This window comes from Porites lutea, chromosome 4 (genome assembly GCF_958299795.1).
Source record: "Porites lutea chromosome 4, jaPorLute2.1, whole genome shotgun sequence".
NCBI lineage: Eukaryota > Metazoa > Cnidaria > Anthozoa > Scleractinia > Poritidae > Porites > Porites lutea.
In genome coordinates, this window is record NC_133204.1 from 802,601 (window position 1) to 816,367 (window position 13,767).

Genomic DNA, 13,767 nt, shown 5'->3' on the forward strand with positions numbered 1-13,767 from the left:
TGGAGTTTGAAGCCTGGAAAAACGGAAGAAAGCGTAATTATTTTTGGCTGCATTTCAAATCAAGGTTCGTACAGATTTTTGATAAAAAATTCAAGACTTTTTCCAGACTCAAGTTCATCAAATAGATGATCAATAGAGACCTTAAAAAAATGCAGGAACAAAGCTTTTTCCATGAGGTGCAGGCGAGATTTGATAAGATTTGACCAACAAGAAAAAGATTTCACTTGTGAGGCACTTCTCTTTCAAAAAAAAAAAAGAAAGAATTTTTACCCTTTATTCAAACCTCTATTTTCCAGACTTTTTCCAGGTCTGGAAAATTGCTGGGCAAATTCCTAGACTTTTTCAAGAATTTAAGACTCTGTACAAACCCTGAAGAATAGACAAAAAAAGCAAACTTTATGAGCTAGTGCATACAACCATTGAAAACAGCAAGTAATGGTAAACTACTGTAGTTTATTGTTTTAAAAATGTTGCTTTTAATACTTCCTATAACTTTGTTCCTTAGTTAACACACCTCCTTCTCTTTGGTTAGGAATTTCCCATGACCTGCTCTGTTGGGGGGAAGGAGATGAAGGTGGGGGGGGGGGGGGGGGGGGTATTGATGTTTGTAAGTGTGATTCTAGCTCTGTTAGAAATACAAATAAATGAACGTTCATACTAGAACTACGTATGTTACATGTAATTGGCCACCGGGGGCTCACTGGCTTTTGCGAGATAGATAGTAGGTAGACTAGTTCTTTGTTTCAGTGAATGGCACACTTGAATACCAAGAATTGTCTATATGATACACGATATGTCTGCCTGGCAGAACAGTAGTTAAGTGATAACAACCCGGTGTCAAGACACGAAAATTTCTTACAATGTCTATAAATTAATGACACATTTAAGGGAAACATTTTACACACAATTACTTGATTTGCTTTACTCTGGCTAAAAGGCTCCATAAAACAGATCAAATTGTACAGTGTTTAAGTGCAGGATTTTAAGGCTCGACATTGACTCAATTTATAGCTGTTAAAAATCTAAATTGACTTTGTGATGTGGCGCAGCCAAGAAATCATTTATCTGCCTCCTTGTTTTGTTACTATTGCTTTACTTTTACCATTTTAAGCCTTTCTTCCTTGTCGTGAAAAAAAAAAAAAAAAAAAAATAGGAGTCACTGACAGCTACATTGTATGATAACGCCCCCTTAAAGAACAAATTAATTTAAAACTATTGCAAAACTTACCAATTATTGCTACACACCTAAACATTTTATTTCCTTTTCACCTATTTACTGCTAAATATACTAACCAAAATCCTACACTATAAGTATTATTCTTTATATTAAGAGAAGGATAGTAACAAATGTTTTTGAATATAGAAAACACATTAGACTGACTGGAAAGAAAGTGTCAAAACTTGCTGGGTGTTTACAGGGTTTGTACAGATTTTCGATACAAAATTCAAGACTTTTTCCACACCTTTTTCCAAAACAAGAATTTCTCAAGGTTATCAAATAGGTCATCAATATAGCCCTTAAAAAAAGCAGAACAAAGCTTTTTTCATGATGCACTGCAAACGTGCAAGGTCAAGATTGAATAAGATTTGACCAAAACAATAAACAATTTACTTATAAAGCAATAAAATATTGTTGTAGCTTTGAAAAAACACTCTATTATCCAGACTTTTTCAAGAATTCAAGACTCTGTACAACCCCTGTGTTAAGAGAAATAGTTTTCAAAACAAGCTTAACCTATGCTAACATTGTAGGAAATGCTTCAGCTACATGTACAAAATAATACATTGTAACTTCTACAATGAACAATAATCAGGACAACTACTCTAGCTGTCTTATTTATGGCCAAAAGAAAACTGTCTGGGCTCTGTTAATTAAAAGCAGCCATGAGTGCAAAGCGGATGATCATAGAGACAACGATGATAGTAATTCCAATGCCAATCGTCATGTTAGCCAATCGTCTGGTTTCCAGACTCAATTGACCGGCTGTGACCATGTCTCCACGGTTAATGGCATGTCGAGTCTACAAAAAAAGCAAAAAATCAATGCCGTTTGCTTCATTATCAAGCTACACTTCTTGCTGGTGACTAAATAAAAGATTTCAGCTGCGAGATAGCAAAAAGTGGTCGCCAATTTTTTTTTCTTTTATGACATGCAAAAATGAACATTTTAGACTTTTATTATAAATTTTTTATCCTCATTCAAAAGCATATAATCTCATTTAAATGTAAAGTAGGTTTTATTTCAATGAATTATACCCATTTGGAGAGAAATAGGACCTCTTTTACCCACTCTGTTTCTAAAATACCCCAGCCCCTTATTCATCACCTTAGAAATTTTGCAAAGTTTGCACAACACTCAGGAAATGCCATATTCAATAGCAAATTAATGTCAAGCAAAGTACTTACATATTATAGGTAATGCAGCCTGAGGTAACTCAGTGTTCTCCCTAAATTTTACCTCGGCAGATAAGAGACCATTCCTGACCAGTAAGACAAAAACTATATGCAAGAGGCTCGCTTTCCTGGAAAGGAAGTGGGGTGAGGGACAAGGCCCCGACCTCACTGAGAAATTTGTAGGAGCTAAGTTAACTTTCTGAAACATCGATATCATTCTGTTATTTTAAGACCTATTTTGAGGTAATCCACTGTTGTAAGTTATCCACCTTCTGATCTGAGGTTAAAAATTTGCAACAAATTTGAAAATTATTTACTTTTTAAAGAGCCACTGGGCTTAAAGATTTTTATTAAATGAAGTCGGCAGTATACCTTTTTCCCTTCAAACTGATAGTTTAAATCTTTAGATAACAATTCTAAATGTGTAGTTCCCATAATTTTATCCCGTCTTAAATGTTCTCTTTCCATAATGCATGGTCCATATAAGAAAGAAGATCATATGAGTTTTTTTTTTTTAAAACAACTTGTACAATTTTAGTGAAACCCTTAAGCGGTTGCAGGTGGTAATAACTAGTTCCTGCAAGCGGTAAATTTTACAAGTTACTGCCTGATAAGGAGAACACTGTTAACTGCCGTACAGCAGCCACAAAAACTGCTATATGGGAACTAAAGTGTACAATGTGTATGTATGTGTATGTATACATTTCTGGTATTCCAAGCCAGACCAAGCCAATCCACCAGCATTTAGTTCTAGTACTAATTAATACACTAATTAAGTCATATAATTGACATTCATGTCACTGACTGTACTTGATCCAGACTATACAATAGCAATGGTAGTCTGCAGTCAACTTGTTGCATTGTTATTAATTCACATGAGAATTTCTGAATCAATATTTGTTACCTCATTAGATTTCATAATGGCACAAATTCCTGTTGGCCAGAAACAAAACAAACAGGCAAACCAAGACAGGCCACAATAGTCCGGTGGTGCTATCTGTGGAGCCAAGATAACACTGGGTCCTCCAGACTGTGTGTGCAGAAAGAAAGGAGTAAATGATTAATCACTAATATTGATTTGTGTCAAATATTGAATGTATTATATGTATTTGCCCTGTATTAGCCTGATTTGCATCATAGCCAAGATGTATAATCGCCTGATTTTAAACTGAATCAGGTGTGTAATTGACATCCGACTCAGAGTGAACCAGAACGGTTTCCAGCCCAAAAGATCTACAGTGGCCCAAATATTAACACTCAGAAGAATAATCGAGGGAGTTAAAGCAAATAACATTGAAGCTGTCATGACTTTTATTGACTTCAAGAAGGCATTCGACTCAATTCATCGGGGTAAAATGATGCGTATTCTTAAAGCCTATGGGATCCCACCTAACCTGTTGCAAGCTATAGAGATGATGTATACGAATACAAAGGCCAAAGTGGTTTCTCCAGATGGAGAAACAGAGATGTTCGACATCACAACCGGTGTACTTCAGGGTGACACATTAGCTCCTTTCCTGTTTATAATCGTGCTTGACTATGCCATGAGTAAAGCTATGGCTGGGAAAGAAGAAGAGTTGGGATTTACCATCACCCCTCAAAGATCAAGAAGACACCCTAAAGTAGTTCTTACTGACTTAGACTTCGCAGACAACATAGCACTACTGTCGGATGAAATAGCTCAAGCTCAGGAATTACTGCTAACAGTTGAAAAAGAGTGCAAGAAAGTTGGCCTGGTACTGAATGCTAAGAAAACAAAATCAGTTGCTTATAACATTGATGATCGAACACCATTACATACATTTGATGGTACTTATCTGGAATGGAAGGATGACTTCAAATATTTAGGGTCATGGGTTGATAACTCAGAAAAAGACATAAGGAAAGCGCAGGCTTGGAGAGCTTTGAATGGTATGACGAAAATATGGAAGTCCAATATGAGTAAAGATTTGAAAATCAGATTCTTCATAGCCACCATCGAATCAATCTTACTTTATGGGTGCGAGAGCTGGGCTCTGTCAAAAGCACAAGAAAAGTCGTTGGATGGAACATACACTAGGATGCTGCGAAAAGCTTTAAACATCCACTGGAGCAGCCACATACCAAACCAACAACTGTACGGAGATCTACCAGCAGTCAGCAACAAAATCGCTTCTCGTAGGCTACAACTTGCGGGACACTGTTATCGCCATCCAGAGCTAAGTACCCAGAAATTAGTCCTATGGGAGCCCACACATGGCCATCGCGGGAGAGGAAGACCGAATACTACCTATATTGACACTCTTAAGAGGGATACTGGTGCATTTGAAGCAAGTGAGATTGCTGCACTGATGGCTGATAAGAGGCTGTGGAAAGATCTAGTGGTTGCCCGCCTTCGGGCGTCCAAGTAGTAGTAGTAGTAGCCCTGAAAAACCACATACAACATAAACATATACAGTAACGTAAAAGTAGTGACGAAAAACAAAAATGACATCAACTTAAGGATCCATTACACCTTTACCTTCTCACCAAAATTATCTGAATTAAAATCCCTGCACCATTTAATAGTGTATGCTGAACCAAAATACCTCTTGCTATCTAATTTGGTACACGCCTTTTGGGTTCACAAAATCAATAATTAAAGAATTAAAGTACAATTGAAATCACTAAAATACACTTTACATGTATACGAACTAGTCTTAATGAGAGTGCAGCTTTACTTCTTACCACAACAGTTACAGAGGAATGTTGAGTTGTCATTGGGGGTGCTTGATACCCAGGCTGATAACCCGGCTGGTAACCTGGCTGAGCTGGATAAGCAGGTTGTCCAGGATATGGCTGGTAGCCTTGCTGATACGGATTGGGCATGGGTGTCCCAGGGTAACCAGGCTGAGGTGGGTATGCTGCTTTTCCCTGTGGTGCTCCTCCCACTGGAGCCTCAGTAACTGGGGGTGGTGGCTGTTGCCATCCATATCCCTGACCAGGAGGTGGGTACTGGGGCTGAGAAGCTTGATCCCCAGGACCAGGGTAGGGTGGAGGTGCATACGGTGGAGGCTTGGCATCTTTATGTAAGAGAGCAATTATCAGAAACAATTGAATGTTTACAAAATAATTTACTGCACTTTTCAAAAACATAGGAATTCTGAAGTATGAGTTCAAAAGGTCATGGGCCATGATTTGAGGTTGGTGGATTTTGATCCTTTTCGTGTTACTGTGCTTCAAAGTTCAGGGTAGCCGGGTAGGGGTATCCCCTACCAACAGGAGAAGTAAGGCGACTCCTTCCCTCCGCTAGCCTATGGCTCACCTGTGGGCAGGGTGTAGTACCGGGTCAGCCCCTCGATCATGGTTACGTGAAGTCATGGGAGTGGGTGATGGATGTTGTTCAGGAGGCACCTGATGTCATAATCCACAGTGTTGGCTCCCATAACTGGCACCAGGCATAAGTTCCTTTTACTTTGGACACTGGCTGGGGCTACCTATCTTGTAAAGATACCTCCCAGGAAAGAAAGACTCAAGAGCCTACTCTCCGAAACAACCAGTCCCAACAATCTGAGACTGATAACAGCGGAAACAAAAGTTGTTTCCACTGTGTAGTCGAAGATGCGACATCCATCAGGATAAGCCATAGATGATGATGCTTCAAAATTTGTTGCTTGTGATTATAGTAATTGCTTGACAGCAGTGAAAAACAAAATGCATGCATGTAAGCTGAGTTTTGTATTTCAGAAAGACTTTGGCATGTTATCGAAAAGCGCAGTAAAAAAGTTTCTTGTCATTTTCTAAACAAATATGAGCAATTTGAAAGGAGAATCTAACACAAGCCGGTACTTTAGCAGTACCCGCTGGCCCCCGATGCCTAACTTTTATTCCCAGATGACTAGAAAATCTTAGTGTTTTCAAACAAATGCTGGGCATTCTGGGTTTGTGCTGGACTCCATTCAGTTTTTTTAGTGCACAGCCTTGTAGCTTTTTTTCAGAAATCACTTCTAGAGCACTTTTTCCATTCAACCCAACAACAGCAACTCATTTACATTTCTTTAGTGCCACTAGACTGACTGTAAAACCACACCTACATGTATTACACCTTTTCCCATGCATGCATAGACTTACAGTCCTGTATTTGCATTGCACACACTGTCATTAATTCTTGTACATTTGAGCCTTTGCATGGATATTTCTGACAAATTCAAAATTGCAACGATCACTATTGATGAAGCGATGATCTAACAGATTAAAGCAACGATGGCAATGCCATTTCAATCAAGTTTGACAACATTAGTTGTGCAATGACAGCAAAGAAATCTGCCAAAAAGTGTGCTACAAATTGATAGTTTTTGTTTTGCTCAAACCTGCTGCTTTTTTTAATTTGCTTATTTTGGTCGTTGTGGTTGGCTACGCTTGCGAGTAGTGCTACCACACAACACAATTCTTGATTCAACAATTTTGCCTGAAAAACTGATGATTTGATGGAAAATGGGTGACGAAATCAACTTCCAGTGAGATCAATGAAAATTAATGTTATCATTCTTAGAGACAAATAGAAGAACAAGAAGAACCACTAAACTATACATATGATCCGCACTGTATGTTTTCCACCATGAACAAAAGGGATACAATTCAATGCATTAAGAGTGTGTTGGTAGGCCTAATGCTAAACTGATAACCTAATCTTTAAACTATTGGATCATATTAACAGACACACATACCATTAAACTGTGGGTTTTCTGCCATGTTTTAAGTTCTTGGAGGTGAAAGAAAATGAAAGAGCCTGTAAAAAACAGTAAAGTACAATGTAAATGAAGAAATTATACCAAATACAAATACAATGCCCCATTAGGATCATAAACATCATCGTACAAATTAACCATAGCAATGTGGACTACAGAAATTGCTACAGTGGAACCCCGCCATACGACCACCCTGTTAATACGACCACTTTTCTTTGGCCCGAACAAAAGCCCAATCATTTTCTTATCTGAAAACCCCGTTAATCCGACCACCCCGTTATTACGACCAACGACCACTTTTGGGAGTCCTGAGTCGTTACTTTCTTTATAAAATTACCCTGTTAATACGACCAGTCAAAATGCTTGGTGGGGCTGCTGAATGAAAACAGACACAATCTGACAAACAATAACGCATTACTAATATTTTATCCAATGTTTTCAGGGAAAGGTGTTAGTGGTTAGCATGACATCCGGTAAATTGCTGTGTGCAGTAAAAAGGATGCTTGAATAAATAATACAAAAGATCTGAAAGACCTCACTTTGCAGCATTTCGAGGCTCTCAAAGTTATTTTGCCTTCTTGTTTCTGCTGCCTTCCACTGTGGCTTTTCTTTTCAAGTCCATTTCCTGTTCTTTTCTCCCAGAACTTTGAACTTTGTAATAATTGTCAAAGTGTTGTACGCTACAATATAGAAAACCGCTCTTCAAGACAAATCACAAGCCATTTCCTTTCATAACAAGGAACTGAAAGAAGTCGGTGTTTTTTCTCATTACTCGGTTTCATTTACTGTTACATTGTTCAGTTGCATTGAATTGCGGTTGTAAGGTTGTTAATTAAATGCAAAAAGGTTGATTTATAACGGATTAAAGGTTTACATGCAGTAGAATGTAGTTTAAAAGCATTTTGCACCATAATTTGACCCTACCCCGTTAATACGACCAAATTTCCATGGCCCGAAGGTGGTCGTATTAACGGAGTTCCACTGTATTAGCAATAACTGTATTTCTATAGTTCTATTAAAGCAGATTTTCGAATAAAATACAGCAGATGAACCACAGAAAAGCTGTAACTTGGCTGTATAATAAAATAATTGGTAATATGATTTAATATTGAATCTGGAAGATATTGAATTCCAAAGAAACATGAAAAAGTAAGCTATGTCAAACAGTACTGTTCCTCTAATGTGGGACCAGATGTTAAACTTCTCATGGGATGAGCCATACTGCCATGGGTTGACCTTAATTGAGCTAAGATCAACTGCTGGGTCATACATCAAACTTAACTACATTCTAAATCTAAATCTAAATTGATAACCGTATCAATCTCCTATCCAGGATATATAAGATACAGAAGTATGATTAGTGGTCTAAGTTATATAGATAGGCCATTTTTAAAAGACTGGGTTGAGGTTGCACAGCACGAAGTTAGTGGTAAAGAGTTCCATTCAGGAATTGTGCATGGTAAAAACGAAGATCAGTAACAGTTGGAATTGGATTGAAATCAAAGATATGACAGATCCGAAGAATGATGTGTTGGGCAACTACTTGGCAGGAGGGGTGATGTGGAGATACAGTCGACAAGACCGTGGACAATCTTGTACATAAGCGTCAGGCATCCTATCACCCTATGCTCCTCAACAACTGCCAACCGATGTTACCAATCATATTCATCACGCCTGGCTCTCTACTTTAGTTTCACTAACAAAGGAAGCTGCTTGTTGTTGTACCTTCTCAAGTGATAAGATGTCACCCTACTCGTAAGGATCCCAAATTGGGCTACAGTATTCAAGCAGCGGTCTTACCAGGGTCTTATAGGAAGGGGTGAACATGATTTCAGGTTGTGGCACAGTAAGCCAAAAGTCTTATTCGCTGTGCTGGTGATTGAATTGATATGGTGACTCCAGTCTAAATCGTTAGACAAATCAACTCCTAAATATTTCTGTTTGGTTGACATCTCTAGGGGTGTGTCTTGTAAGTAGTAACAAGTTCCTATAGATTGTTTTTTGTGAGACATACAAAGAACATATCAAATTCCATCTGCCAATTGCTCTCTCCGTCACATATAAGTGACAGATCTTCTTGTAGCTTAAGGCTGTTGCTTGGGGAATTGACAAGACAGTCCTCTGATTACAACCGGTTCAGAGTACTGCATGCGGTTGACAGTTTGAACGTTAAACACGAATTACAATCGAAAAAATAAAGCAATTCTGTCAGCTGTTCTGTATCATGTGGACATTTCCCAACAATTATGTTTCTTGGTTTGCCACTTGAAAATCGCGTTTTACTTTTTGCATGCCCCTCCAAAAATACCGTAAAATTCCGAAAATAAGCCCCGGGCCTTATATTTTTCAAAGGCCCTTTTTGAGGGGCTTATTTTTGGAGGTGCTTATATTCGGAGGGGCTTATCTACGGAAGGAAATTTGCGTTTCAAAATCGATTGGGCTAGCCATATAGTTGGAAGTAAATTTACCGTTTTTGCTTTGTTTTACTTTGTATTTGAGGGCAATTTTCCAAGTACAAGCCCCCGGGGGCTTATATTTGGAGGGGTGATTTAACGGAGGGATTTTTGCGTTACCGGTTTGGGGGGCTTATATTTGGAGGGGCTTATACTAGGGGCTTATTTTCGGAATTTTACCGTATGCCCCTCAAAAGGGGCCTTCGAAAAATATAAGCCACGGTGCTTATTTTCAGAAATTTCACGGTAACCTACAATAAAATACAAAAGGAGAAGTATCAACACCAAAATACTAATAATTAGGATTACTACTAATAATTAAAACTGTTCGCCATAATAAAAGTGTTTTTAAACATATTTGTTATACAAATCGGTAGTTTGAAGTATAACTGTCTACGGGTGCAATAAGTGGACCCGTTGCGTGGCGGCAGCAGATCATGGAGCTTGTGGCTTTAGTCCCTTACAATTTGGTCAAATAGAGCATTACTCAACCCGGTTTAATTTAATTAACTATTTCATCATAACGTAAATTTAAGACAAAGATATTGTAAATAAAGGGGCTTTTAGCACCTTAAACCGCACATATCAGTTTTTACGATTTAACAACAACAAGCTACCAACACGGAAGCAAAGTATGCCGCGAAGTTCAGTTTCAGGTGATTGATTCTCAACACCCTTTTGACTGCAACTGATCGAAAGACCGCATAATTGAAGTCAAAACTCTAGTACAACTTGGAACAGAAGTATGATAATGCTGTTTCATTTGGACAGATCGCGGCTATGTCCAACGAATGACACAATTTATCCATTTATATCTCCTACGAACGATGGAAGAATGAAAGACAAACTGAAAGGACAGGAGGATGAAAGAAATCGACATTTCAAAGCAATATCGAAGATGTTTATGAATTATATTCACCAATTACATAATATTCATAAAGCTGCTAACGCTGGACGGTCAGCGACACTGTGAGATCCAACGCACAATAAGAACAAAGCAGCTTATTGTGAAATTCGCTGGAAATTCAAGACGGAAATCGCCGGAGAACGTAGTAATAAATGCTTAAACGTACCGTTTTAAATACAGTCAAAAGGCATCTCTGACAAAAACATACCTTAAAGCCGCTCAAGTTTAAGCTTACTTTCGCCCAAGTCTAGAAGAACCAAAGCCAAACAAACGTTCCACTTAGCTTCGTGTCTTCGTTTTGCCGAAACGAGATATGACATCTGCGTTTTGACGTCATAGTCAGGTTGTTGTTGCCAGGGTGCTGGAAGGTAGGTCCATAGTGCGTACATGAAATTCCGGCTTGATCAGGAAGGAGCACTATATTTCAAGCCAGGAGTAGTTACGGGTGGAACAATGTAAGAAGATGATAAGGCATCGGCATTTTTGAAATATATGGAAATAATGGCAGCTTTCCTTTCTTCTCCTTTTTTACCTATGTTTTTATGTTATCCGAGTAGCTGCACTAACCCTGGCCTCCGACGCAGACGTTCTTAGGAGTTCGTCATGCGTTCCTGCTCGTGGGGCAGGAACGCGTGACGAACCCCTAAGAACGTCTGCGTGGGAGGCTACACTAACCCCGCAATTCCATGATCACGGCTCTGACCGTGAAGGGCGAGCGCTCAAAATGTGTGTTTTTACAGTGGACAATTAATTTGAACACCTCACTGAATAAAACCATTTTTTTTTCTTTTTTTCCCCACTCCCTACCGACTTAGCACCACAGTTGTATGATATAAGATTATTATGTGGGTGAACACCAATCACATCCTTGTCGTAAACCTAATATAAATTGTGGAAAAAAAAAAACACAAAAAAAGCTATAAAAACTTGTAGAACATAAACATTTGATTTGTAAGGAAAAGGGAGAAGATTAATCGGTTAGTTTGTGCAGGAGTCGATACTAATAATCTGCGACCTGGCTAGTGCAAACAGTTGACTCATTTGAGGAATTCCGGCTTCAATTCTTCAAGAAAAACCGAGAAAACTACTTTTAATTTTCTGTATTTTATTTGAATTACCTCTTTTGTGCAATTATTTACTTTATTGCCCACTATTTTTCCCCTTTTTAGTCACCTTAATTTTGCTGTTTAAGAGAATTATTGATTTAAGCTCCCATCAATCGCTTATAAATCTTTTAACTTCTGTTTGTTTATACACCTGTGTAAAGAAAATGAAAATAATATTGTCTCTTCAATCTCTCAGTTCTTTCCTCCGGCATAAGAAAAGTGCAATAAACTTGACTTGTCTAGACTTCCCTGGCAACTGCTTCCCTGCTCCACAAATTCCGAAGACTCTATACTAGAGACAGAAAAGAAAGTGTTCTTGTAAAGTCAACTTACTAGTTTATTTGTTTAAATAGTAAAGGTGACAAGTAACCGACCTTATTTTTCAGTTTATCCTCACTATCTAGAGGCTTACATTGTGGCACATGTTTCACAGTATTTTAACATGCGGCCAAGAGAGTCTTATGTTTTAATTTAGTGCCGAAGTAAAAATCACTTGTTTGTGTCTCGAAGTTTTTCTCTCTGACATGATGGGTCTAGTAGGGCCACTATACAGAAAATAGCACATGTAGCGACTTATCACCATTTTTTTTTCATAAATGATATTTTGTTATCTCCCATATACTTAGCAGAGTATCCATTTTTCGCGAGAGCCAAAGTAACCTAAACGTGCCCGAAGACAATCTCCTCATGGAAAACGCTCACGGCTGGTTCTTGACTTACGCTGATGTCTTAAAAACAAGCTGGCAGAAAATTAAAAAGCTGACCTTATTAAGAATGTTCCCGCACTTTCAAAAGGAAGGAAGTGGAAGCCTTTGTAGAACTCTTTGTCAACTTGCTGATGAACGAATAAGAATAAAAGTCGGTATAGATTCACAATGCATGCCGGAACTCGGATAAAACATGATAGTTCCTTTTCACCTGCACTGACCGGTTTTTGTCTTGTCAATAACTTTTTGATAATGTCTTCCTTTGAAACACGGCATTACATGTTAAAATTGCCTTGCATTATTAATTACTGATTCAGTGATGGGATCCTGGCCCATTTAGCTCTACCATTAACGCGAGAACTTCTTCCTTTCATAGGCTATATATTTTATTAAGGCTTTTATACTGGGTGGCAGCTCAGTTATAGGTCAACACTGAGACCGGATAAAATTACTATCCTTTCGAAACCAGTCAAGAACTGATCGACCCTTCAGCACTTGGGGCTCTCACCGTGATCCGTATCCATCTGAATAACGTTCAGAACGTTACAATATCGTTGGCTAGGAGGGATGAGTATAAGAACCTAGTATATTTGGAAGTAATTCCGATAAGGCCTTCCTTGAAGCTCTCGTGGTAGCTCTCTCATGATAGTACATCCACTGAAACTATAACCATGGTACTGGTCATGGTATGATACCGAGAAGGAGAACGCCGTTCAACAAGGATTAAAAAGCCCTTAACCTTAATTCATTGTACAATAAAAATAATATGTTCGTACAACAGCCTAGTACATATGTAAGAGTGAAAATTTTAGAGGGCGAAGCTGGGGAACGTTAATTCAGACAACGATTATCTCTAACTCATGTATGAACCAAGCTACATACATAAAGTAGTACACCCCATACATATAAATATATATACGTTTTATGGAGTCTTCCTTTACAGAGCTTTTCAGCCACAATTAGCTGACTACACGGCGGGAATACTGCCATAAAATATTTTAAAAAAGATAAAATGAAGAAAATTCTAAAAACTAAAAGTTAGCCTAATGTATTCAATAATATACTTTTAAATAATAAATAACATGAGGAAAATCGTAAAATCTCATGCAATCTATTCATTAAATATACAACTGAATAATCTTTTCTTTTCTCTGTGAACTGAACATTAAGGTCCTTTGGTAGGTGATTGCAACATTTTAAGCCCCGCCAAAGTAAAAACCTCGTTGTTCCACCGACTGAATCTGCCTGTAGCGTGGAAGACACAAGTCTTGGTTGTAAATTAATAACCTGGTGCTGGCCACTTGAACATTTTAAAGCTAAAACTAAATCATTAATTAAAATCTTCTCTGAAATATTCAGCCATCTTAGAGATCTATGATCCTCAAGAATATGGTCAAATTTCTTTGACTCTCAGTATCAATTCTGCCAGCGAAATTCTGTACAAATTTAAACTGGCGTTTTTAATATATGTTTTGATTTGACTGTGTTTACCCA

At 38.1% G+C, this 13,767-nt stretch overlaps 1 protein-coding gene across 1 annotated transcript; it reads right to left on the bottom strand.

Moving 5' to 3' along the window:
- Positions 1–837: 837 nt before the first annotated feature.
- LOC140935122 (uncharacterized) lies at positions 838–10,788 on the bottom strand. The gene is made up of 5 exons (XM_073384657.1): positions 10,669–10,788; positions 7,080–7,141; positions 5,101–5,435; positions 3,299–3,424; positions 838–2,021 (listed from the first exon to the last, which is right to left on the bottom strand). Exons 2-5 carry the CDS (start codon positions 7,102–7,104, stop codon positions 1,869–1,871), a joined length of 639 nt encoding a protein of 212 aa, XP_073240758.1. The 5' UTR covers positions 7,105–7,141; positions 10,669–10,788; the 3' UTR covers positions 838–1,868.
- Between the last annotated feature and the right edge of the window lie 2,979 nt (positions 10,789–13,767).